The following is a 25,651-nucleotide window of genomic DNA, read 5'->3' on the forward strand; positions in this document are numbered from 1 at the left end:
CAACTGTAATACGAAAAGTAGGATGAGCGTCGGGCCGATGCGTTCGTGCCTGAATCGTACTCAGCAATCGTCCTCAGCAGGGCCAGGAGTTCAGCTTTTATACGCCCCGCTGCATCAGTGCGCCACAGTCGGAGAGCTGGAGTATGCGCACATGCGCCGACGCAGTAACCACTGGGCCCGGTGTGACGAAGTTAGTAGAAGCCAGCAAGTTGCGTTGGCAATCGTTGGCACGTGTTGGCGAACCGGGAAGCCGCGACGGTGATCCAGACAGCCGGGCCAACTGTAATACGAAAAGTAGGATGAGCGTCGGGCCGATGCGTTCGTGCCTGAATCGTCCTCAGTTATTTGAACGGGGTCAAAACATTTAACATCATAGCGATGAACGCGGAAAGTCTTGGCTCACGGCATCGGTAACGTGGATAGCGGTTCATAGAGTGATCCCGATAACACATTTTGTCGACAGCCATATTTTGGCCTCTCACTTCTAAATTTCTTTTAGAACTTTTCAAGTTCATCCGCCTTAGGAAAACAAGCGTTAAAATAGGTTGCGTTAGCACGTTTTGGCGGGCTAGTTGGTTAAGCATCTTGAATAAACAGCGCGAACGAAGACGAGCACAAAAGACAAGAAAACGGACGACACAGCGCTAGGTTTAAAATATGCTTAAGATACTTAATTGACCAAAGACACCCCTCTAGTATAGGCACTAGATATCAACAAATTTTCTTGCGGTGTCTTCATCATTTGTGAACAGGAAAGCCAGCATCTTCTACAAGGCTAACTTTCGGAAGAAATCAGGTTTAACTTGTTTTTTAGGAAATAAGTTCGAAGTGGAAAAATCCGGTAAAATCGAGTTTTACTCGAAAAGAAACGGCACCCTACCTTTAAAGAGCGTTCCGTGCACCCAAACGATTTCAGCCTTTCTGCTTCCGCTAACTAGCCAAAAATGACTGCATATTTGGAGGCACAAAATAATCACTCGCTGTTTATACAATTCCCAAGATCAGTTAAAAAATGTTATTCTTGTAGTTCTAAGCACCCTGATCATAAAAACCTTGCACGATTGCTAAGCTTTAATTTAAGTTTCACGCTATACTTGCAGTTATCATGGTTAGAATCAACTGATCTGATTTCTTCCTAACAAAAGCGGTAGCTGTCTAGAGTCATTACCATTGTGGCTCCCACCACGGTTAGTAACAATGCGCAGAGGGTGTGTATCGTAGTCCGGCCGCCTAGTCAGCATATCAATTCGAAGCTATGCAACGATGCAGGTCGGCGAGCTGCCACGCGCATGTTTCATGGCTGGCGTCGGGCATGGATCTTAGCGCCGACGCGTGCTGCGACGCCGAGGCCTACACCTGCAGGCGGGTGCGCTGGCACAGCGACCTGTTCGCCAGCGCCCTGGACTCGATACACTGGCAGTGGTCCCTGCACGGAAGCCGCTTCCTCGAGCAGCACCGCAGACCCGCCGGTGAGAACCGAAACGAGTTGTCACATTCGCCGGCGAACTTGCTTTCGTAAATGCGATGGCATAGTTTTACAGCGTGAAAACTAACACGAAGCTGACGGCAAACAATATCGCACCTTGTGGGTTTGTAATTGAAAGATAAATAAGTTTTCCCCGTTTAACTGCGCCTAACACAATTCAAAACCACCGGGACCTCACCCCGTGATCGCGCGCCGATCACGGCGAGCCTTGCTCTGATGAAACAAAGGTACGACACTCTGGATGACACAAAAACAGGCATTTACAATTATGTCAGCAAGCAACAAAACACACTAAGGAATCGAGGTCGTCGACTCACCAGCAGGGTTACGAGCGAATGTTCGCCCACACCAGGGCAAGCGGGAAACTCCGTGGTCAGACGTGACGAGCTGGCGGGATGATATTCCCACCACGAGGCCTCGCAGCGCTGGCGGAGGGCGAAGGGCTGCGCCTGAACGTCAGCGCGCGCCGAAATCTCCAGCCAAAGAGCCCTACGCGCGCGCAGCAATCACGCCGTTCGTGGCGCACGCGTCGCTGTTACGCCGGCGCCCTCCATTGTTAGTTACGGTAACTAATTATGCTAGAGAGGGTGACGCGGGGAAGCCAACCACAGGGGACGGGCGAAGCAAGGTCCCCACAACCTAAGCGCATTGTGCCTCAATTTTGTGACGGCCTCGTGCTGTTGCTAGGGTATTCGTCTGACAGTGGCCGTACACCTGTACTGAAAGTTCGTTCGTGCTGAATAAAATAGAAGGTTCCTCATACATACGAACCATGCAAATAAAGTGCATTTGCAGCCAGTGGTCAGGCAAATGCCTTTATCGAACCACATGGTTTCCACGCACAGCCATGCCATTTAGAAAGCGTCACTGCGGCACGCAGGCGTGAGCGTGACATCAGCGCCTCTTCACCTGCGGAAATCGCCAGCGAAGTGAAGTTCGAAAGAGCAATTTTCAAACCCATCGTCATATCGTTTCTAACGTTTCCAGCAGTACGAATTTATCTTTTGGGTTCGCATATTTAGCGACCAACAATGATGTGATTTCCTTTTAAAGAACATGCGTTCCGTCGAGAGTAACTTTACCCTAAAACATCACATACTAAGTCACAAGCATTTTTTTCACACTGTGACAGTTTATTTTTACCCAACCAGAAAACACGAAATTTCTAGGTTACTAAATGACCGACAATATCATTTATACTAAAACTTATATAGCATGCTACCTTAGAGTGCTTCCTTCAAACGCCCTGACGTCAGGCTGGATTTGGCTTAGAGTGATATGCAAGCATATGCCCCCAACGCGGGGATCGGGTTGCGGGCGACTTCTTCATGCGCTTCATGTAAACAGCGATATGACATTGATGTTCATGTGCAAGGTTAGTATCTGCAACAGCCATTGAAAAGTGGCTGTACTGCATCAAAATCGCCAACCGGCGTGCTGTCACCGTAGGGCGCTACAATTACACAAATTGGGTTTCAGGACACACTAAGCATGATCTTCTTTGGAGGCAGCTCATAATAAGCTTTCATTATTCAGCAGTTTGTCTCACTGGAAACACAACTGCTAGAAATGTCTCCTAAAAGACATTCGAAATGCGAGACCACAGCCGGCACAGCAAAGAAAGTGCATGTCACCTCATGAAAAACGTGCCACGTGACATTCTCGCTCGTCCTGCCTTCGCTACTCGCCGTTGTCGCTGCTCCAGCCCATACGAGAAAAAGACGGTCACGTGAGCCCCGTACGACCTTAACTAGTGGGCGTGTCTGTGGGCGTTCCACAGATGTGAGGTGGGAAGGCCGGGGAGGACATGTACGCTGCCCAAGTCTAAGAATAGAAGCGGACGGAAGCCGGGGCACGTTCAGCAGCGTGCGCAGAGGCCACAAACTTGGGGCACACTTAAGGTGATCTTGCGATCATGAGGCGGTAGGGTTAGAGAGTATCCGTGGTCGTTTGGGGGCACCCTGGTGCATCCTTTCGCAGACACCGACACGCTTGTTGCCATCATGCACTGCTTTATCACACATCGTCGTCCTTATTAATTGGTGATGATAAATAATGACCCCAATTAACTAAGTGTTCCTGTAATGTAATTTCTATGCTGTGTGGTGTGAGGTGCTCATACAAAGCTCCCATTTTTCCCAAAGAACGAATGTTTCTCGGTGGTGTAGTGGTAGCGTGGCCCTCTCTCGATCCAAAGGACAGTGGTTTGATTCTTTTTGAGCAGCCTTTTTTCTGTCCAGATAAACTGCTATTCTACGTCACTACACTCTCCACCAATCACGATTGATTTTCTTGTCACACCGATGCCGGGTTTTCCGCCGAACGGCACCTTTCACGCTGTCGCGTCAATATCCTAGTGTGGTTACCGCTATCTATTAGCCGCCTAGAATGCGTCACGCCTTTCCTGTAAGGCCTTTCCTACAATCTGTCTTACTATCGAAAACGAGGTAGACTACACAAAAAGAGTATTGAGGAGATTGCAGTTAGCTTTTCTTGATTTGACCGCTTTTGATTCCTTCAAGACACACTTCAAAATCACATGCTGAGTTTTTCGACGTGGATGGTCTGAATGTAATGATGTTTTCTCTGTATGTGACATGCTGGACGAGTTGTTTTACCGAGTGCGTTGATCAGCGTAACTGAAGCGCGTTATTTTTAGTCGTAATCAATAACCCAGAAAAGTCTGAAATTCCATTCAAAGCGCCATTTATTTGCCTGAACATCACCTATCGCCAAAATGTATTTTCGCTTGGATTTATGAAGTAGCAGGCCGTCACTTCTAACCATACGATGAACAGAAATGGCACATTTATGGTGTAATGCATCATGGTGTTATTTTGCTATAAAGATATGACATTTTACTTCTATTTATTTCTTGGCATGATAGTTCCACGGAGCAATTCTCATTGCAGAGGAAAGTCAGGACAAAATAAAACGAAAAGACAAAATGTAAACCAAACATACCAAAAGCATTCAAAGCAAGGTCAAAGGGAAACGCACGGAAGTTGAGGTATATAAAAACTTACTGACCAGGAAATTTCAGACAAGTAGTCCAAAGAGACGAAAAATGCATTTCCCAAAGAAAACAGCAATAACAGAGAAAATACAGTGAGTTCGAAAATTAAATCACAAAAGTGGGGTATAAAATAAATGCTTACATTACAGATATAAGTTGAACTTTCCCCTAGAAATTTTTCCTCCGCTATATGTCGAGAGCGTGCACTTTGTATTCTCTATGCCGCAGCGGCGTTCGCACTCTACAACGCGTGCATCTCCGACAACGTCGATTCCGCCAGCGAGAGCCGGTCGGTGGTGTCCTTCCTGAAGGAGATCGGCCTGCCCTGGCCGCACTCCCTGGACGCCCGGCACAGGCACGTCCTCGACGTCGTCCTGGACCTGAACATCAACTGGGGCGTCCAGCTCTGGTTCCAGCTGAGCCTGCGACGGCTGCCCCAGGAGTTGAGGCACGTGTACAGAAACTTACGCCATATTCTTGGAAGTATTCGGTGCTTTCCACAGAGAAACGCGATGCCGTGGGAATCACTGCAGGTCGAGGGAGAACTAGGCTTCGTTTCAAATTTTAGCACTGGGGTGCTGCAACACCTAAATGCAATGAGAAGTGGAGCAAATTTGAATTATCAATAATAACCGTCGGTTCTTCACGAATTTTTTTCTATTCTGCGCCACAGCGAGTATGGGCTCTTATGGACTTTACAGCACAACATCATACAACACGCAGCTTTTTCATTTTCGCTTCCAGCAGGGCCTTACTATTTGATAGGTAAAACCATCTGAATTGGCATCTCCTTCGTGACTGTAAAAAGTTGTCTCCTTTAAATTTCTTCCTGGCGCTCAAGTGCAACTAGAAGCTGCGTTTTTTAAACAGCAGTTTGTTGGGCCGGCTGCCAATCCATGCTTTCGAAGGTAAGACGGGTGACACAGCAGTGATGAAAGCAAGGAAGAAGACGAAACAAGAAAAGAACGTAAAAAGCTCCTCATTCTTACGCTCCTCAGTTTAAAAGTTTTCCAAAAAAATATGTTATTGATCATCGCTTCAAGAATAGACACAAAACGGCTAAAGGCCAAAACGGCTGTAGACACACAAGTGTCCAGGGCACTTCAGGTCATAATTCGAGTGGCGTTCAATGACTTCTCCGTCCTGGGTGTGACTAGTTTATAAAACAGCAGAACTGAGAGAGGCTATATTTATATACAATTTCAGAATGTCGTCCTTCGCAGGGGCACACCATCTTTCCCACATGATCGCTGTTGATGCTACTAATAATGCAGCTGCGCTGTTGACCTCCTCGCCAGACGCGAAGCGCGTACCTTTCGGACGTTCATCTTGCGAAGTAGCCGGCGGTACATTTGGCTCTGGGTTCGAGCAGTAAGGCGGGTGTGACAGAGTAGTCGCCATCTCTGTTCTCAGGTAGCAGGACGTGTCTTGCGCACCGCCGCTACCAAAAGAAATTTAGCAAAGATGACATATGTGCAGTGTGTGGTAGATTTGTGGAAACAATTGAACACCTCATACTCAAATGTGATGGTATCCATCCGGATGTCGATGCACGCACAGTCACTCTTTCTGAGGGAAAAGGGTTTGAAGATAACGATGGTCATGTAAATAAATCTGCAGTGGAAGTTAGCAAATAGCGATTGGAGAATTGGTGGCTGAAAAGCAGAGATGTGACATAAGCTTAGAAGTGTAGAAAACAGTTGGTAAAGAAGATGACGAATCTTAATTAGAATTGACAAATACAGTTAAAAAAGAATAGATAAAGAAAAGCTGAGCATGGTGGCAATTGCCACCACCCCCTTTCAAAGGGGGCGCTCCTATCCATCCATCCGTCCGTCCGTCCGTCCGTCCGTCCGTCCGTCCGTCCGTCCGTCCGTCCGTCCGTCCGTCCGTCCATCCATCCATCCGTCCACCCACCCGCCCACCGGCGACTAAAGCATAACCAGAAATTCGGGAAAACCGTATTTTTTCAACAGAAGGTTCTTTATGAACGCAATACTTTCGCTTTTTATAAGATAGCGCCATAACAATCAATACCCCCGCAAATCCGCCCCACTCACGCTTGTAGCTTGCTGCTATTTATTGTCAGAAACTTACCCCACTGGTTTTCTATGGGATCATTAACTACTTGGTGCAATCGCAGCACGAAGTTAAAAAGCAAGATTTTGCTAAGCATCGGAAGGTCAGACCATTCCCGTCAGTATGGTCACAACAGTATCTTACAGTATTCCACGGTTGCCTGACAATTAAAAGTGTTGTCCAGGACAGCTGGACACTGTGTCTCGTCGCTGTTGGAGACCATACTAAGAATTGGCGTGCTGCTAGGGAGAAAAAGAGCCTTCCAAACTTTCAGTTAAATGTAACTCTTCCAGTTTCATCACCGTATAAACTTTTGGCCCAGAAAGAGTGCTCATTCATCGTAATTAAGCTAATACTCCCCTAGAAACTACTCCCTCAGAAATCTAACAATTTTTAGACTTTTTTGAAAAGTTTCTTTGAAAAATTGCCCATTTTTACGCTACGCTGCGTGAATCCCGAAATGCAATTGCAGCGAGTAATTGAGGGGACGATAAGAGCACCACTGGTTCGTCGCTCGGCGTGAACAGTGCGTTGACCCAGTGGCGCGCACTAGTCTATTTGAAGCACTTGTGCGTGTGATAGTGGTGCTGCACCCGTAATCGTTTAAACTGCGCGAAATCAACGAGACACTCCTGCTGGCGAATCTGGATTCACGGTATCGCCCTTCCCTCGTATTCTCTGCTGTGCTTCACTCTCATCCGCGCGGCCAGTTCGATTTCTACCTCTCCTCCGCTACATATTCTGGGCGCCACCGGCAGCCATCTACCCCACGAGAGCAGCAGCGCCATACATCGGCGCTATGCAAGACTACATCCACTGTGCTACGTATGATCACCCGCAGTTGGCATTCCGTAAACAGCTCCCACTAAAAAAACAAAAAAAACCTATTGCAGTACTCGCGCCGCGCTGAGTTTTTAGATGGGATGGTCGGTGAGTTATTTATCTGCACTTGAAAACAAATGTTTGTGATAAAATACAGCTTACTGTTTATCAATGTAATTCCACTAGACCAACGTACTTTTCTTATGGCGCCTTCAGTGACTGCATGGCCTACGACCACTAGGAGACTTTTTACTGCAAGCAGGATCCCGGCTACGCTTCTTTGAATGTGTTGAATCGCTGCCTGCTCTAAAATTTCTTCAGGTTAAGGCTGAGAAAGATAACTGCATACTGGGTCTGACTGTAAGGTAGATTGTAAAGCTCTTTGAAGCCTATATTTCTTGATAGCAGCTTGTGATTTCCGAGACCCGTGAGCTGCTGACAGCTTCCCACGGCGTATCTCTGACTACTTCGCGTAACACCTTTATTACTGAAGAATAGGAGTCTCCAGCAATTTTTAGTTTGTGTGGCATAAACGCATACTATCAAAATGTCTTTGGATCACAAGAAACTGTTGCCATAACTTTTGGACCGTACTTCGGCTGAAAAAAAACTTTCTTGGACTCCTACCAAGCTCCGCAGCATGCAGGTTAGAAGATGTTTCATCGCCCGCAAAAATTCAAGAAATTCCTGGCGTTTTCCACAACACAAAGAAGTTTTCTTGGCTGAAATTCGGTGTACCTGTTTTTGCTCATTCATTTACAGTCAGTACCGCGGCCAACAACCCAACTTTACTGTCACCAAAATATCACGAAAAATACTTCAACCGTGCCAGTTGAAACGCCTAATTTAAAACCAACGACAGCTACTTTGGCCCGACAACCTTCCAAACCCATGCCTTCAATTTTCTTTGATATTTCCTCTGAAGATGCTTCAACAGGTCACACCGAAGGGGGACCATCTTCTGTTGATTCCCTCCCGCACTTAAATTGTTTGTCACAAAACTCTACTTTCTGCTAGAAAGGTGCATCATCACCATATACAGCAATAATCCTTTTGTAGATTTATTTACTCCTATTCGTTTGCAATGAAATTAATCATGGAAAGAAGCTATAAATCCTTCACTTTATTTTCAGTTAACACTTAAACTTGGAAGCGTTAAGAGAATGCATTTATTGAGGTCGGTAGCTGCCGCAAATCTGGACCACGGGAGTGAAATAACCAGGAGAATAAGAATAGGGTGGAGCGCACTTGGCAGGTTCTCTCAGATAATTAGTGGCAGTTTACCAGTACCTCACAAGTTACAAGTATTTAACAGCTGTATCTTGCCGGCACTCATCTCTGAGGCCGAAACGTGGAGGCTAACGAAAGGGGCTGAACCTGAAGACAACGCAGTGCAGAGTGGGTCAGGTAAAAAACGCGAGTTGTGACATTCTAGTCAAAATCAGTAACGATTGGGTATGGCAGAGCGCGTAACGCGAAGGCAACATTACCGATGGTCGTTTAATGGTAGCGGACTGGAGCCCAAGGGTAGGCAAGTGTAGCAGGAGGCGGCAGAAAGTTAGGTGGGCGGATGAGATTAGGAAGTTTGCGGTGACAAGGGGGACGCAGCTAACACAAGGCAGGGTTAGTTAGAGGGTTTATTGGAGATTCCTTTCTCCTGCAGTGGGCGTATTCAAGCTGGTGATAATGATTTCATTTGCCATCCTGTCATATGCAGTGGTTTCATCAGACTAAACTGCTACGGCGTATTTTTCATGTCCAAACACGTGTCAACGCACACAGACAAGGTCAGGTCTTTAACACTGACAGAACATAGCGGGATGGACAGCTTATTGAATACTCCTCGCGTATGTGGCAGATAGCGAAATTAACGGATGGCAGGAACTGAACAAAGGTGCGTAACATTGCCTGCGTATACGGCAGAACGCAAAATTTTCTTGGAATGCAGGCCTCTTGAGTAGCTTTACAACCCCATCGCTCCAATGCGCCGCTGCAATTGTTGTTCCTTTCTTGGCTTCAAGACACTCCGATGAGATCAAGTATTTTAGCCATTTGAAAAGTTGTTTTGCCTAGCTGAAGGGTAAAGCACCATTTCTTACTAACAGAACAGCCGCAATCACATCGCATACAAAAATTCCGCGCTGCAGTGAAGCAAGTAGGCTTATTTAATTGACGTGCTTATTGCGGTTTGGAGAGTATCACGCCAAGCCGTAACGCGCATGTGGCATCTTTCTGCAAAACGCGTTGTACGAAGCAGCTCTAGGCTGCGTGCCAAATGTCCGTGGCTTGGGAAAAAATGGTGCCATTCGCTGCTTCTAGCAGCCCAATCCCCTCAGAACTTTGCAAAACGTTGTAGGATAAATATAAATTATTTAAACTCACCGTCATTCGTCAAGATATAATCAGCTATACTGGGAGCGTTTGCACTATAAAGCTCCAACAGCAGTGGCAATTCGAGAATTCTCACTAGTGCAGGTTTTGTTTTCGACGTCAAACGTGCACCCAGAGATCTGACGAACCCTCAAAGCGCCTCATTTTTCTGGAACATACCAATTTTTCCTCAGGATTTTACACATCACACCGTGGTAACGTGCTTCAACAGCTGTCTCACGGCCTACGTCGGTTTGGCATTCCTAACCTTATCGCAAATCCCTTTTATCGGCTGTGCGAGTTTTCTACAATATTGCATGTCAAATCTCCGTTTATCTAGAGTGGCCATTTCGGCCGCGCCTAAAATAAAGAACCCTCTTGCGTACTTAGCGTAGGCGCTAGGAATCGATGAAATGTGCCAAGGGATCTCACTTCAGCGCACTGCCTCTCCAGGTACAGCCTGCGCGTGATCGCCGTTCCGACGAGCGTGCACTGGCAGCGGTGGCTCAGCTTGACGTCGACGCGTGGCGCACGGCTCCGCTACGCGAAGACCTTTTACGCGCTGTTCAACGCCGACAACACGCCCACGTCGCGGATCGAGGACCTGCTGGAGACTGAGGACGCTGTCAACAACATTATCTCGAGGCACGACTCCGTGTTCATGCGTGTATATGCATGTGTACTTCAGTTATGGCAGGCTTGAACATTTCTTCACCTTACGCATTTCAAACTCCCAAAAACCTAAGGTTCTAAGCGAGCAGGGTATGCTTTGTAAACAGGCTACGATGCTAAAATGAAAGCAGGTATTCACGCCCTACGTGAAAGCAGAATGACATAGTCGCTTAACTAAACTTTTTGCTCATTGCGTTGGAGGAAATACTGCTCTTTTTTATTAACAAAAATTTCACCACTACACGGGAAGGTAGTAACGCGGTGATTTATTTATTTATTTTTTTTTTTTGCAGGAAGAAATACGGTGTTCATACCGCGCTTCGTTATCTATGACTAGGCAGCCTTTATTTTTCGGCATGCCTAGCTTATCCCTATATGGAATTCATGGTGCCAACAAATGCAACTTACTTGAGGTTTGTCGAGTGATCTTATATGCGTTATTTCATTTTCATTACCGAGAGCATTCCACGATGTTTTCGTATCTTGGAAACACAGCACCGGTCCTGTTGTACTCTTTTTCGTTGTCCTTTCGTTTAGCGCTGTTTTTTCCAAGAAACATGTACCAACTAGCTCAACTCTCCGTTTTATTGATGTTTTCGTTAGTGATGCGTGCAGTCGATGTTTTGAAATTCGGCCGCAGACCATCAGACCTTGTTAGTTTTTCTTTCTTTTTTTTATATGAAACGCTAGCCTGATGAAGAAATAAATTCATGTGTTGCAGATTGTCAGCAAAGCGGCGCACTCGAAGGTACCGCAGCTGCTTTAATGAGCTTTAGCGGATAACGCACAAGTATGTACTGATATACGGGGCGTTTACATGAGCTCCATAGACAAATACCAGTGCGACAGGGCCACTGGGCAAGGTGTTATCAAATTCATGTAAACTCTCAGATTCGACAGCCCGGATACCGACTCGACATGCTCATGTCGGATTCATGTAAACTAGGATAAGCACAGGTCGAACTTCGAAACAGGAAAACCCAGGTTCAGTTGTTTATTAGTAGTAGTAGCATCCAGGCGCAACACGTAACCGCCTAAGACGTCCATCGCCTGCTACACGAGTAGGCGCTGTTCGCCTTCACCTTCAGCTGCAAGCCAGTCGAGCCAGGTCCCGGCAGTATGAGAGGAGGCGGGAAATAAACCCGATTTGAGAGCATCCGAGCAGAAGAATAAACAGTGGGAAAGGTTGGCATAAGGGGCAGGGCAGTTGGGACATGGAGGATCACGACGGAATTAGTATAGATAAAGCCACGCAGGTGTGACAACATGTGTGTTAAGTTATATCTGTCGAAGGATGTGAGCCCCCCGCACAGAAAGACAAGGATGAGGGTCAGGGTAGAGTTTACAGTAGAGGCGGAAAGCGTCGTAATACTTTTTGATGGTGGCGCGAAGGGACAGGCTCGAACCGCTTTCGAGGGCCTTGGCCAGGGGATCAACGGTGCCCGGATGAGAGTTTCACGGGCGAGGTGGCTATTCAGCTCGCTGCCGTCGATCCCCGATTGTCCAGGCATCCACCGGAAAAAGACGGGGCAAAGCTGCAGTGAAGTGGCGCGAGTGCGGCCTCAAGTTCCGTGGACAGATGTGGTGGGAGTGTTCTTGATTGAATGGCACGAATGCCTGCCTGGGAATCATTGTAGATGGTATAACCAAGCACTGTCGGGAGCGAATGACAGTGTTGAGTGGCGTGACATGTCCAACATTCTCAGACAACAATTTTGAAAAGTGGAAAATTGTAAGATACTAGCTGTTATGTAAATATTGAAGGTAATGGTCTATTCTTCTGGTATGTAGCAAAATCTTTCTTTTAAAGTGTTTCCATCGATCGCATCGAGCAGTTCAGACTGCCATAGAAAACCAATGGGGAACGCTCTTGTCGATATCAAGAACGTTAATAGAAAAAAATATTACAAGAATGCCCCTGGGTGATCTGCGGATATATCGATTATTATAGTGAAGTCTTACATTATATGAAAAAATTTCGTTCATAAACGGCTTCTCGCTCAAAAGTGTTTTTTTCCTAGAATTGTTGGGTATAGATGAAGAGGACCTCGAGTGAGAGAATGTCGGGGAGAGTAGAACGGACTACAAGTGTGAGTTACAGGGGCAAAAATGGGTTGAAAGAGGACTTGGCTAGTGGAGCCGCGCGGTGCCACGTGAGAGGCATACGTTTACGCCACTATATGAGTAATGAAAGGTGTACTTTGATGAAAGGCAGCAGGATGTCGGCGGCCAGCATGCAAGATTGGTAACATATTGGAAGGAAGACGAAGTATGCATAGGTTAGGTGCCTCCAAAGGGCGGGAGTGAATAAAATAGGAGCCGTCCTAATGGTAGAATAGCAACCTGGTTGAGAAGCCAGCGCCCGTGAAGAGGCGGCCCACTTGTGAATCGCGGTGAAAAGAAAACAGAGTGCGGAGAAGATGGAATAGACCAGGGGACCAAAAGTTGATCGGTGGAGGTGGCTGTGGAAAGGCGGAGAGCAGCCTTATAGAGGCTGTGGAAGTTGTGGCGAGTGTGTTCATCTGCATCTGGGTGAAGGAATCGTATGGTACGAACTAAAATATTTCTTTTAAGCAAGCGCATGTGCCAGTGAACATGCGTGCGCTTCCCGAAGGTCGGAAGACAGCCTCACGACTCGGCTAAGTAGGTGAGGGACAAAGTTACAGGTAGAAACAGCCGCATGGAGATCCTAGACGTACCTGGTGGCACGCAATGGCATGCCAACAGCGCGGCTCTGAGAAACCTTGGGGACTTGGGAACCGGCCAGGGCGATGGAGATCAGTGAGTTGTGTGCTCGTTGATAGGCAGAGTGGATTAGAAGTAGTAGGTCAGATTATTCGGGCGCGGGAGAAAGGCCTGCCTGGTCAAGGAAGGAGGAGATGAGATCCAGGCCCTTTTGAACAGTGTCTTGCACATGGCCAGGAGAGCCGCGCGAGTACCACAGTTGGATATCGTCGGCATAAAAGAAGTGATGAAGATCGGAAATGGATGACGATTTAACAGCCAGGGGAGCCATGGCAATAATAAAAAGAGTAGAAGAAAGAACGTCACCTTGAAGGGTACCCCAGGTGAAACGATGAGGCAGAGAAGTGAGGTCAAATACCCGGAAGCATGTCTTGCGATTAGAGAGGAAAACACGAACGCAGTTATGCATGCGGGAGCCACAGTTAAGTTATAGACAGGAAAAGATGGACTCGAAAGAGACGCAGTCGAATGCCTTGCGGACATCGACTGCGACAACGGCACGAAGTTGAGAGCTGCCGCAGGTGAAGAAAGTTTGCTGGGATGAGAAAGAGGTCCTGGGCAGACACGTGAGGACGAAAGCCGATGCGGGTTTGTGGAAGCGAGTTAGAAGCCTCCAAATGGCGGCCAAGGATGCCATACGTTTCATTGTCTCATCATGTCAGACCTCCACTGGCGACTAAACAGGGTGCACATTTGCATGAACTCGACAACTTGGGCTCAAGCCGGTCTGACGTGCTGAAAATTTCCTATCGGGCTCATGAAAACGCTAACCGGTCGGGCTGAGCGGCCGTCGGGTCGAACCAAGTCGGCCGGCAGGGCTCTGGCTGACTCAGTCCGACCCACCTAGCGAAGTGCACGTTAACTCTGTAGAGTCAAGGAATCGATTTAGCAGGAGGAGAAAGGAGGAATGTCAATCTGTTTTGTACTTATATCTGTTTTGTACTTGCGTATTAGCGACTCCGAGACTCCGGACGCCGCCTTTGCGCCGCTGCAGTACCCTGAATCCAAGAACTATAGCAGCGCTAAAACATGCAACCACAGAAGAAAGAACAGGACACAGGCGCTGACTGTCAAGTAAATTTTATTGATGGAAGGCAAACACCTTAAATAAGGCGAGGAACAGAGGTGAAAAGGAGGTTATCATTCCCGATTGTTCACGCTCCTCCTTTTCACCTCTGTTCCTCGCCTTATTTAAGGTGTTTGCCTTCCATCAATAAAATTTACGTGACAGTCAGCGCCTGTGTCCTGTTCTTTCTTCTGTGGTTGCAGGCTTTAGCGCTGCTATTTTTCTTAGATTCAACATGCACCAACTAGCCCAAAAAGAAGTTTTGATGGAGTACCCTGCTCTAGTAAGGAAGTAACTACTCATTAGCGTCCACCTAAACGCATTCGTACAGCTATTATCACGTGGGTCTATTCGACGTCACCCTACCATCCGCTAGCTGTGCTCACCAGTTAACTTAGTTCGTTCAGCGACGCCCCCGAACAAGCGCAGGTCCAGACTTCGGTCTCCAGACCGGGAACTTTTTTTTCTTTAATTACGAAATTTCTGTGAAAGCTGTAGAGGTTTGCATTGACTGTATCCGTATGGCGGCGCATGGACGCTAATTAATACTAATCGTTTATATGAAATCTTTTCGCCTTGAGAAATTCCCCTTAACACATTAGACGAGCATTGTCCAGCTCGACGCTAGGCGCACTGCGGGCTTTACTCATGAAATTCACGCTCATGTAAACAACCAGTGCTCGACTTCACGCAAACGAGAGCAGTGCCATTTCTCTAGCGGACTGTGAAGCCGCTTCTCGTAGCATCAAACGAAGGGGTGCGACATTGTGCGCAGCGCATGGATGAAGTATAGCTGTCAGAGTCACTGACAGGAAAAATTATTTGATACTTGAAAAACGCCGCACGAATGGCGTTAAAGGTTAAAGGTATATGATACAAGGGCGCTTGCGTGAAGGAGTGAATTACCCGAACTCACATGCGCACCTTGATCGTGATGGTCCATTAAACCTTGCGACACAAGTTAACCAGGGAATGTTGAGAGCAAAAGGAGCAAAAGGTTAATGTTTTTTGCTTAATCGTGCCCTAGCGCTGGTTATAGTAGTTTCCCTAAATATGAGCCACCTAGTACTCCATTTCCTGCTACCGCCGAATGCGCTTACTTGGAATGCTCGATGCGTAGCCCGGAGTCTCTTCCGGACAGTTCTTGATAATGACCATGTTTAGGCCCCAGTGGCCCTAAACGAAACACTTCTGCGGCATTGGTATGTTTCCATCGAAGCCAGCAATTTTCACATTTCTATTTTTATGTTGCAATTGCTCAGGTCTCTACACGTTTTCCTGTTGGGCTCGTGAGGTCCAGTTGGTCTTTCTGAAACCTCAGTGAGGGTCCAAAATGGAAGAAAAAAGCAGGGACTCTGGGTCACTCTTGCCGCAGGTCAGTGCACGGTGCCGCCCGGGAAGTTCGGTCGGTGCGCCTGGGCGCTGTCGGCTTGCACACCCCCAACGTGAGCAGCGCCCAGTGGATGGCCTTCCTGGGGGCCCACCTGCGGCCGCACGAGCTGCGCGCCGACGACCGGATGCTGCTCACGGACGGCGCGCCCTTCGCGGCCCTCAACCGCCTGCTGGCCCGCTTCACCAACCGCGAGCTGCTGCGTTTCGTGGCCTGGTGGTTTGTCCAGGAGCACGCGGACATCGCCCGCAGCCAGGCTCTGCACACCATCCACAGGCTGGGGCCCGCTGCCGAAGACGCGAGGCACGTTTTCCGCGACGTCGCCGAGCTCATGCCTGCGTAAACTCGACCTCATTAAGGAGCACTTGAGGTCAACTAGACCTAATTTTTGCTCTTTGTAAAAAACGGATTCTGTGCCTTACTAGAGAATTTGACGTTTTTTTTTTCTGCTGTAAAGGACGCACTTGTTCTTCCGCAACATTGATTTTAAAATGAAACATTCTTGCTAGCCGCTCGACTCAATCTCTTAACGTCGAGATGGAAAAGTATTGGTGGTATAGTGTACCGTCACATATAGGCACGCAGATGTTTGTCTGAACGTCACCGTTGTTAACCTGCGGAAACGGCTAGTGGTAACGATAACTGTATTTCAATTTTGAACCATTCTAACTTACAAAACCTCCGTTTTCAGTAAGAGTAGATACTTTGTCTTTACAACCCGCTACTCTATCTATCATACAGACAAACTCCAATTCGTACTCAGCATACTCAGCAAGCATCATTGATACTGGATCACAATGGTGGACAAAAGCAGAGGTGACAACAAAAAAAAATAAATGAGGCATGTGGTCCTATGCTGTGACAGTTAGCTCACAAAAGCCAAATAACAAGATGGATTGCACAATTCTCACCGGAATTGGAAGAAACGGAATCTTCTTTTGTCGATAAGCTAAGCGACGTGCCACAAGTTGCTTGATTTTGTGGCTGAATTGCGTGCAGCGATTTCCTGCCTTCACAGTGTTATTTGGTTTTTCGTAGCTTGTCCGACAGAAAGCGCAATACAGGGGTCGGTCGCGGATAACTTCCACATAGGTACATGCATTTAGTTGCGTCACTGCCTACCTACCCGCCGCGGTGGCTCAGTGGTTACGGCGCTCGCCTGCTGGCACAAAAGACTCGGGTTCGATCCCGGCTGCGGCGGCCGAATTTCGATGAGGGCGAAATTCTAGAGGCCCGTGTACTGTGCGATATCAGTGCACGTTAAAGAACCCCGAGTGGTCTAAATTTCCGGAGACCTTCAACCCCAATAAACCAAACCAAACCATTTCACTGACCACTTGTCACCGGCCGTAACATGTCATTATTAGTGGGGGTGGCATGCGTCAAATGCGGCTGTTGTAGGCGCCCTAAGAAGGCCGGCGGCGCGACCGCATTTGGTCGCTGTCCACCACGTTTAATGCGGCTTATACAAAGTTTCCTTAAATCACTGATTTTCCAGCTCTGCTATGTCCTGACTCTTATTGCACTTGTAATGTAGCCTTTCACAACGAATTGTCGGTGGAATGAAGTTTAACCTTGAAAAATGCTTATGACGGGCTTGTTCAGGAGAAACCACAGGTTGTCTCCTCTCGATCGTTTTTAATGAAAATGTGGTACAGGTTTGTTCCAGCCTTTGGCCGTGGGTTTGAACTGAGATGCCATTTTGACATACCTCCATACTGCAGTAGGGTAAAATTGCACTTGGGAGGTGCGCGCAAACGACGGTACAGAGAATGTGATAGCAACAGATCTGACATTATACGACACCATGATTCGCAATTGACATCAGCACCAATGAACTTCCTATCAACGTTTTTTTTTTCTTCGCGTCAGACCTGTCACCTGCTATGCGGCAGCCGAAAGCCGCTACGAGTCGGCGCTGCTGCTGCACCGTGTCGCCTCCACTCTGCAGCAGTCAGGCCTGGACGCGGTGAAGGTTATCTTCCGGGACATCAAGTCGGCAGCGTCTCGCCTGATTGCATCGGCTGCGTGGATGGACGAGGAGGCGCGCAAAGAAGCCGTCGCCATCGTCAGCAGCGTGACACTGGAGCCCTGGTCCTCACTGTTCTTGGGGGGATCACGCCTGGCCAGGGACCAGCCGACCCCACTTCCGCCAGCAGTCGTGACAGAAGACCAGTGGTGGCCTCCCCCACACCGCACGGTCTTCGACAGATGGCTGGACGCTGCGCGGCAGCACAAGTTACTCGAGGCCGACTGGCCCCTGGATGACTCGCTGTTGCAGCGCCACTCGCGCCTTCTGGAGTACGACGCCTGGTGGAATAGCGTGCACCTCGATCCGAGCGTGGTGATGGGGCTGATGGTCGACGCTGGCGCGCCGCCGCCGGCACTCTATGGAAGCCTGGGGGGTGTCATGGCGCAGGCAGTGGTGCAAGCCTTGGACTACAGGGTGACTCTTCTGTAACATTGTTTTCACTCAGAAACGCTCGCAGGGCTAGTCTTAAAAGTTCACTGCTTTGAAATCAAGATGAGCACGCTCCCCGTGCAGAGGCGTATATAACGTAGAGGGGTGCTTTCTCTGTTTCGGCACCGGGATTGCATATGGCGAGCGGTTAGATTGTATTGAGAGAAAGATTAAGTCTTCAGCCAGAGCGATTTTGATTAGAGAAATAGTAATTAGGTAATGAACATTTAAACGTTAGTTACTTTTATGATATTGTGGATGCTAATTACTTCCGAATAGAACGAACAGCTCCTCATACTCGCGCACATAAGGTTACGATAAGGCTGTGGGATCTTAATCAGCATACCCCAAATGAAGGTGCGTGTTGGGGCAGAGGTGTGAATTAGATACTTGTCGTAACTGGCTAGCAATTTCAGTAGCACGGAAAAGGGTAAGAGAGTCTTCGCTCAGATAATAAGGACCCTCCAGAGAGGATATAGACAGTTTGCGTGTTATCTTTTTATATGGATTTCGGAAGGCCGAGCAGCCGAAGAAATCACTGCGAGCATTCCTGTGGCGCACGGCCTGAGTTTAAAGGGGCGCTAAAGGAGAATACTAAGTCAGCCTAGACTTTTAGGTTAGCGTCACGTGATAACAATTGTCATGTTTATTGTTAATGAAGTTTTGATAAGCCAGAAAATTTCGTAAATGCGCACTATACATGGCACCCTACGTGCGGACTTGTACAACTAGTGCTACTGACGTATTTATGCTCTTTCTGGAAGAACGTTATTTCGCCATGAATAGGCAAATTCCGTGGAATCGCGGTGAGCGTACCCATGAATGCAAAGAGTCACATTTGAAACAGTGCAAAACTGACAACGGAGAGAAAGGCTAGGCGTAAAGACGAACGCTGAATCTTTCGCCTCGGATTGTCTGTGTCGAGGGTGCGTGTGACCATTGTACGCGGCAAGTTCAGAATCGAAGGCCTCCAACGGCGTTCACACTTTGTTACGTTGGTTAGTTGGTATGCGAAGCTGTTTTGTTATTCCTTAAGACATCTAATAGGCTACTTTGTGTCGAAATGGGGAGCAACAGCAATCCCCGCCTTCCTGAAGTCTCTCGCCTCGAATTCTCCTTAAAGTAGACCGTCACATCTCGGCAACCTTAAGTGGGCTCGTTGATGACCCCACTCCTGGTCACCGCTTCACTCGGGGGCGCCGCCAAACGCTCGATGCGCTCACAAAACCTGTCAGTTAAGGTTTGATCTTGATTACACCTCTGCCGGGACAGCGCGAGGTACGCAGTTCTCAGACACCTCATCTAATCCAATGTATGACCCCAGTCTTTCTCACTCCAGACTGAGCCCGGCCCGGCGCCTTCTGTGCCTCGTGTAAAGAACCTCTGGCGTGCTCTTATGACGTTCTTCCTAGGTGTGGCAGCGACAGTCTGCGATGTCTGCCCCGCATCTACTGCTTGGACGCATTCAGCACCATGCAGCCCACCTCTGTACCACGTTTCTCCCACGTGATTCCCACTGCTTCTTCTCTAGGCGTTACTGTGGTGCAGCAAACGTGCTTCAATCAACTAACTCAACGGCAATACGGCAAGCGTTCCCAAGCAGGAGTTGTCAAGGACAAGACTGGTTTTGTTTTCGGAGTGTGAGAAGTATTGTCCTAAAGAGACTGCCGCTACAAAAGCAACACTTTTGTGATTTCTTGGCGTTCTACAATTACGAAAACTGTTGCCGCCTCTCCGCCCGGTTAAACTGACATGAAGGCATAAGTGTTCAGCGTACTGCAGACAACTGCCAATTTCTCTCTGATTTCCCACGTTGCTCTTTCCTTAGCATCTTCACTGACTTGAAGTACTTTCATCGCACCACTCGCTTGTTTCTTGTTCCACACAGCGCCGTGTCTGTCCTCGTTTCTCATAGCTGCGTCTGCTGCTTCATCAAGCGCCAATATTGTGTTATCGCTGGCTCTTCAACGAATAGCAGCGCGCCTGCGTCCCGCTCCGATCGAAATGCCATCACTGCGCTTGAATGACTCTGAAGGCACTCGAGATGCTACTATATACACGGGCGCCGCTGCCGCACGCACAGCCAACAAGGCTCTCTGGCAGATTCTGTATCATCGATGTCACAAACGTGATCCTGTAGCACCTGGATACAAGCATGGCAATTCAGTGGGATGACATCGTGCAAAATACCTCGTAACAATCGGTTTGTTGTGAGCAGTGCATTAAGCTCTCCACACCCCTTAACTCGCTATGCCCTTGTATATTTCCGATTGTCCTCCATGTGCCATACTTTTCTTGCTCTGCGCCGGCAGGTGGGCACCTTGCTGGACCACGATCGGAAGTTGCGCGACTGGCTCTCCCCGGCCAGCCGGCGGGCCTTCCTCGACAGGGCGGTGTGCGCCGAACGCGAGGACGTCCTGATGGGCGTTGCGGCCCTGGCGGTGCTTCTGGAGGCATACCGCACCTCCGTGGCCAACGAGAGCGCCTACTACGACGTGCGCGAACTCAGCACCCGCCTGACACCGGAGATGATGCTGTTCGTGGCATTCTGCCGAACTCGCTGCACGCTAGGCCGGGGTTGCAACGAGCTTGTCCGCCACGTGGCCGCCTACTCCAAGGCCTTCGGCTGTGCCACGCGGGCGGTCAAGTGCTCCTTCTTCGGCGAGTAGTGCTAGCACCGAGGTTGAATTGTCATCTTCGGACACTGCTGTCTTACAGCGCACAGTACCATTTTACAAGCATATACGGATTTTGTGGCTGGCTAGTCAGTTGTATCCCGAAGAATGGTGAACTGAATAACCACAAAGAATGACAGATATGAAAAAGCATGTAGTCCGTGTGCTGTTTCACTCTTTGCAGTGTTATGTCTGTTTCAAATATATTCATTTTCCACGTTTTTTCTTCAGCATTTGTTTTGTTTCTTCTTGTACTTCCTAATGCAGGTGTCTGTATCAACAGTTTCATTGATCATTTTTATAGTGTAGTTATGTCAATAACTTCGATTCCTTTTTCTATGTTGCCTTAACAGAGCTTGGATAACTGATTGCCTTCACAACAGTGGTGGCATATTTCACTTTTCGCTTGTCGCATCCCTTTACCGTGGCTACAGCAAACTTTGTTTCACCTTGGGTGGTAAACTTTTTGCTATATGAAGAACCAATTTGCTGCACTAAGGCGTGCTGCCTCGCATTCTTCTGTGTTCGACGCACTCTGCCTTCCAGCTCTTGGCGGCGCAATAGAATGGTGAAAGGCTACTCAGGAGCGAACTGGGTCAACACACATGAAATACAACAAACTTTAATGTGTTTTAAAGAAGTTCGAGTGATAATGGAGGAGCTGTGGTGGTGCAGGTGAGAGTCTCGCTTCAGTACGGTAGAATTAGGGCCCTTTGTTTTGGGGTAAAACTTCGTTTTGCCTGATTCTTGCGCCCAGAGAGTACTTCTTAGAAATAGGTTTAAGCCCGATTTCTCCCCGAAAATAAGCCTTATAGTGGATGTTGGTTTTCTATTTCACAAAGCTGGAGACACCGCAAGAACGTCTGTGAATATCTACTGCTCATTCGAGAGCAGTGTCTTCGGTGAAATAGTGACCTTCAACATCTTTAACGCTCGTTTTCATGGGCGGATAAATTTTAGGATAATTTCGAAAACGGAGATTTTGAAGCCAGAGGCCGAAACATGGCTGCCGACAAGACTTCTTAACAGAGTCTCTGCACAAAGCGTTACCCACGCTAACGACATCCAGACTCAAGGACCTTGCGCGTTTAAAATCGCCGCTATGGTGCTGAAGGTTGTGACTGTACACATAGGTGCAGACTGGTCTGCCTCAGATGAGGGAGTGCTCCGCAGTTGGTGACGTACGCGACAATTTAACTGTAATAGATCGGAAAAAAATTTTAACGTAAACGATTTGTTAGTGGAACCTGTGATTTCCATGTTTACGAAATAATGAGCAAAACATAAGACATTTCAAGTCTACCAGAACAACAAGCTGTTTTAGTAAACTATCGTCTTGTACAGAAAAGAAATGACCCGAAGAAAACTCCCGGAAATGACCCGGAAGTTTTTTTTTTTTTTAATATTGCCACGTGTCATTGTACTGTCCGTTCGTTCGCGCAAGGCCGCAGGAAAGGGGTGTTATCAATTGTGTTCGTGACGCGAGAAGAGACCAGACTAATCTCGATTGATCACAGCCATGCCGAGCTGCATCTACGTGCTTCCTTATTATCCTAGACGATCTCGACCTGTTATCTCGAAGTTTCCTTGCCGGCTTTAAATTGAACGATGCCGCGAGCAGGGGGCATTCGTAGTTCGACGACTGACGAGCACGTTTGTTGCTTACGCCGCCGCCGAGTGATTCAGTTCTTTTGCGGGCGCAAGTCAGCCCAAATAAAGAGCTTCGTTTCCAAGTCTTGTTGGTGTTTTCGCGACCGCTGGACTGCCGTCACTACAACGTGACAATATTCAGGTTTTCACCCGAATTCGAGCTCGAAAAATATCGCCTGATTTTTACCCCCCAATTAAGGGGAAAAAAACAAAGGGTCATAGGTATATGATGTATGTATGAATCTCATGTGCAGTTAAGCTTACCCGCATGTCTCAGATCGATTAGAGGCGTCTATTTTTATATCAGCGGCATTCTTCCGCTCTGTTAACAAAAACGAGAGGCACTTGTGAATTGTAACTGAATTGTAATTGAAAATGAAATCAATAAAACATGCAAAATTTAAGTGAAATATCTCTGAGGCCCGTACAGCGGCAGGCTGAACATCTTTTTAGAGGCAACGGGTATCACTGTGCGATTCGGTAGCTGCAACTAGTCGCGATTTTCGCGACTGACCTCTCCGTGATGATACGCGTAGACGGCAGCGGCGACGGCTTTCAATTCCCAATGTGAAATTTTTTATTCCGCGCAGGTGGTTTTCCTTTAATTCATAAATATAATTTTGAGAACTTCCTTGGTAGTGACAAACTATTTGAGGACTAGTAGACTTCTGTTTTGACTAAACACTTGTAATAGATGAGATGTGCAATGCTCACTGCAGAAGTTGTTGTGAGCCCGCTGCCTGAACAGGGTTGATAAACCAGGTGTATTGTGAGTGGAGAGGACGGGGAGGAAAAATTTTGCTCATTAGTCATACACTCCCGGGAGGGCCCCTTAGTCCAGGAACCCTCTGGCTGCTCCCTCCAGTATGGCCTGCTCGATCAGCCGTAGCTGCCGATCTGAACTGTTCGCCTCGAGGAAGGAAGTTGATGAAGATGACGACGTGCAATGCACAGCGCGAGTGCGAGTGCATGTGAGTGCGTTTGTATCCGCTATGCACCCTGGCCAATCCCCCGCCATGAGTATGTGCCATTCAGCCCGAGGACATCTTCATCACCATCATCTTCACAGCGCGAGAGTGTGTTGCAGTTTATCTGCAGCAAACCCTGGCCAATCCCTCACCGTGGGTATGTGCCGTCGTTTTTGAGGCAACAACAACAACACGAGGCGTAATCGGCCTCGACTTGATGATGAGCAGCGTGCTGCAGTGGAGGGACCTATCACTTTGGACGAAACTAAATGTGCCATTCACAAGCTAGTTGAATAAACATTTTCCCCTTGCCTTGCGCTTGTTCTGCTGGAGGTTTTTCAGGCATCTTATGATGGTTTCTCGCCCCCCACTTTCTATTCTGGGCATACTATATTAATTCTAAGAAAATCAGAGATACTAATCGGTTGAAAAGAGTTGAAGGATATTGTCTAGTTTCCGTCTGTAATGTAGAGTACAAACTCTTTGGTACGCTACTTTGTGGTCGTCTTATCGCCTACCTAATAGGCTCGCATCAGGTCTGCGGTATCCGAGGCCGCGGTATCCAAGCCCATATTCATATTGCGTATTAGATATTGGAGACATAATCACATGAGACTGGCCAAGTCGCTCTTGTTTAGATTGACCTTGCAAAGGTATTTGATATAGTTCGTCACGATTTCTTGTTGACGTTCTTAGAGCATGGAAATAATGGAGAGGTTTTGCTCAGCGGCTTAAGACAGTGCTATAAGGAGACCTATACAAGGCTAATTGTTAGCCAAGAGCTAACCAAACCTATGCCACTGAAATCATCTATTCGCTGAGCCTGTCCATTGTCGCCTTTGTTGTTTGCCCTATATCTTAAACCCTTTCACCTCAATATTATTAACAGCGCAACTATCCATGGTTTTTCTTTGGCTCAATGTGAAATTTAGAATTTAACATCTGCTGGTGACGTCCCCTTCTTTTATTCCGACAAAAAAGGATATTTGAGGCATTACATTTGACGGAACAATTTTGCGAGATATCCGGTGCGGCTCTGAATTTAGATAAATTCTAAGGGTTTTGGCTGGGTCAAGGGGGTGTGAAGCTAAGCCAAGTGAAAACAAAACAAGACAAATATGCGTCAAGCGCCAAGCTAGCACACTGAAAACATGGCGCAGGCAGACGGCGTGCGGCCGAAGAGCTCGGTGCGAGAAAATTTGAGGGAAAGAAAACGATCCTTCTGAGGAAGCTTGCTGAAGTTCGGCGTTTGAGAAACGTCAGGGAGCCAGTGGGGCTTAACTCCGCAGAGGTCGGGTGGGAGAGTAGAGAGATTGATTCCCTAACAACCACATAAGAGGTCGTAGCTAGCTGTACAGGTCAGAGTTTGGTTGTAGAATAGCCAGTTCCTGCTGCTGAGATTACAGAGAGTGAAGACCAGACCGGAGTGTCGCTCCCTCAGTAAAGTAAAAGTGTACCTACTATTGAGGCAGTAGGCACTGAGGAGAAGGCAAGCCTGACGCTTCAGTCAGAGTGCATCTTAAGGAAGTCGTCTTAAGACGATGAAAGAAGTTGGAGCTACACGACAAATCCCAGTGCAGCGCGTTTGGATGTTGCAGTAGTGACCATGGGGGCCGCAGCGGTGGCCTAGTCATTTAAGCATCCGCCTCGCATGCGGAAGGTGCGGGGTTCGATCACCAGTGCCGCCGGGTACCCGCCGGTGACCCATTGGGTGCAAGCTTTCCCTTGTCTGGTGCTCGGCTTCTTTAGGGTGATATGCTTGGCAAATAGGTCTTTGACCCCACTTTGAGTAGAAAAAACAATCTTGTGCCACGGTGCTGTTTGGCCAAAGATGCCCTTGCGCCATAAAAATTCATCATCATCATGAGTAGTGACCGTGAGAAGGAGCGCTCAAACGTCACAGAGTGCGAAAGCTCTGGCGTAATTGCAGCTGAGGAGAGCATGCTCGCTGAAGAACCGCAGACTGCTCCGAGTGAGCCCTCGAGCAGCGGGGATGTCTTTCCCGATGAGGGCGAAGGAAATTTTGCCTGCGAGGAAGGCGAAAGTACAGTGCAAAGAGTGGAGCATGACTGCATTGAAACTGACGAGCTCAAGAAAGAAACCAAGAAAGCAGAATTGAGTAGAAGTGAAAATGAGTCTCGAATGTCTAATAAGCCATCTCTAAGCGCTGTACTCGAGGAAAAGTTCGAAAGAAGAAAGAGAAAAGGAAGGACTTGGAAACAAAAGAAATGTAAATTTATGAAAAACAAAA

At 47.8% G+C, this 25,651-nt stretch overlaps 1 protein-coding gene across 1 annotated transcript; it reads left to right on the forward strand.

Annotated features, from left to right (window-relative positions):
• Nucleotides 1-1,275: 1,275 nt before the first annotated feature.
• LOC149344177 (uncharacterized) lies at nt 1,276-20,848 on the forward strand. The gene is made up of 6 exons (XM_089547162.1): nt 1,276-1,469; nt 4,731-4,950; nt 10,227-10,418; nt 15,632-15,949; nt 17,519-18,092; nt 20,420-20,848. Exons 1-6 carry the CDS (start codon nt 1,313-1,315, stop codon nt 20,774-20,776), a joined length of 1,818 nt encoding a protein of 605 aa, XP_089403288.1. The 5' UTR covers nt 1,276-1,312; the 3' UTR covers nt 20,777-20,848.
• Nucleotides 20,849-25,651: the final 4,803 nt, after the last annotated feature.

Source organism: Amblyomma mixtum, chromosome 5, assembly GCF_055824585.1.
Source record: "Amblyomma mixtum isolate Tamu chromosome 5, ASM5582458v1, whole genome shotgun sequence".
Lineage (NCBI taxonomy): Eukaryota > Metazoa > Arthropoda > Arachnida > Ixodida > Ixodidae > Amblyomma > Amblyomma mixtum.

Excerpts from the sequence above, each read along its gene's own strand:
- LOC149344177 (XM_089547162.1), top strand. The coding sequence starts at position 1,313 with ATGGATCTTAGCGCCGACGCGTGCTGCGACGCCGAGGCCTACACCTGC. Across the intron at positions 1,470-4,730 it reads GCAGCACCGCAGACCCGCCG|CGGCGTTCGCACTCTACAAC; the intron begins GTGAGAACCGAA and ends TCTATGCCGCAG. Across the intron at positions 15,950-17,518 it reads CCCGCTGCCGAAGACGCGAG|ACCTGTCACCTGCTATGCGG; the intron begins GCACGTTTTCCG and ends TCTTCGCGTCAG.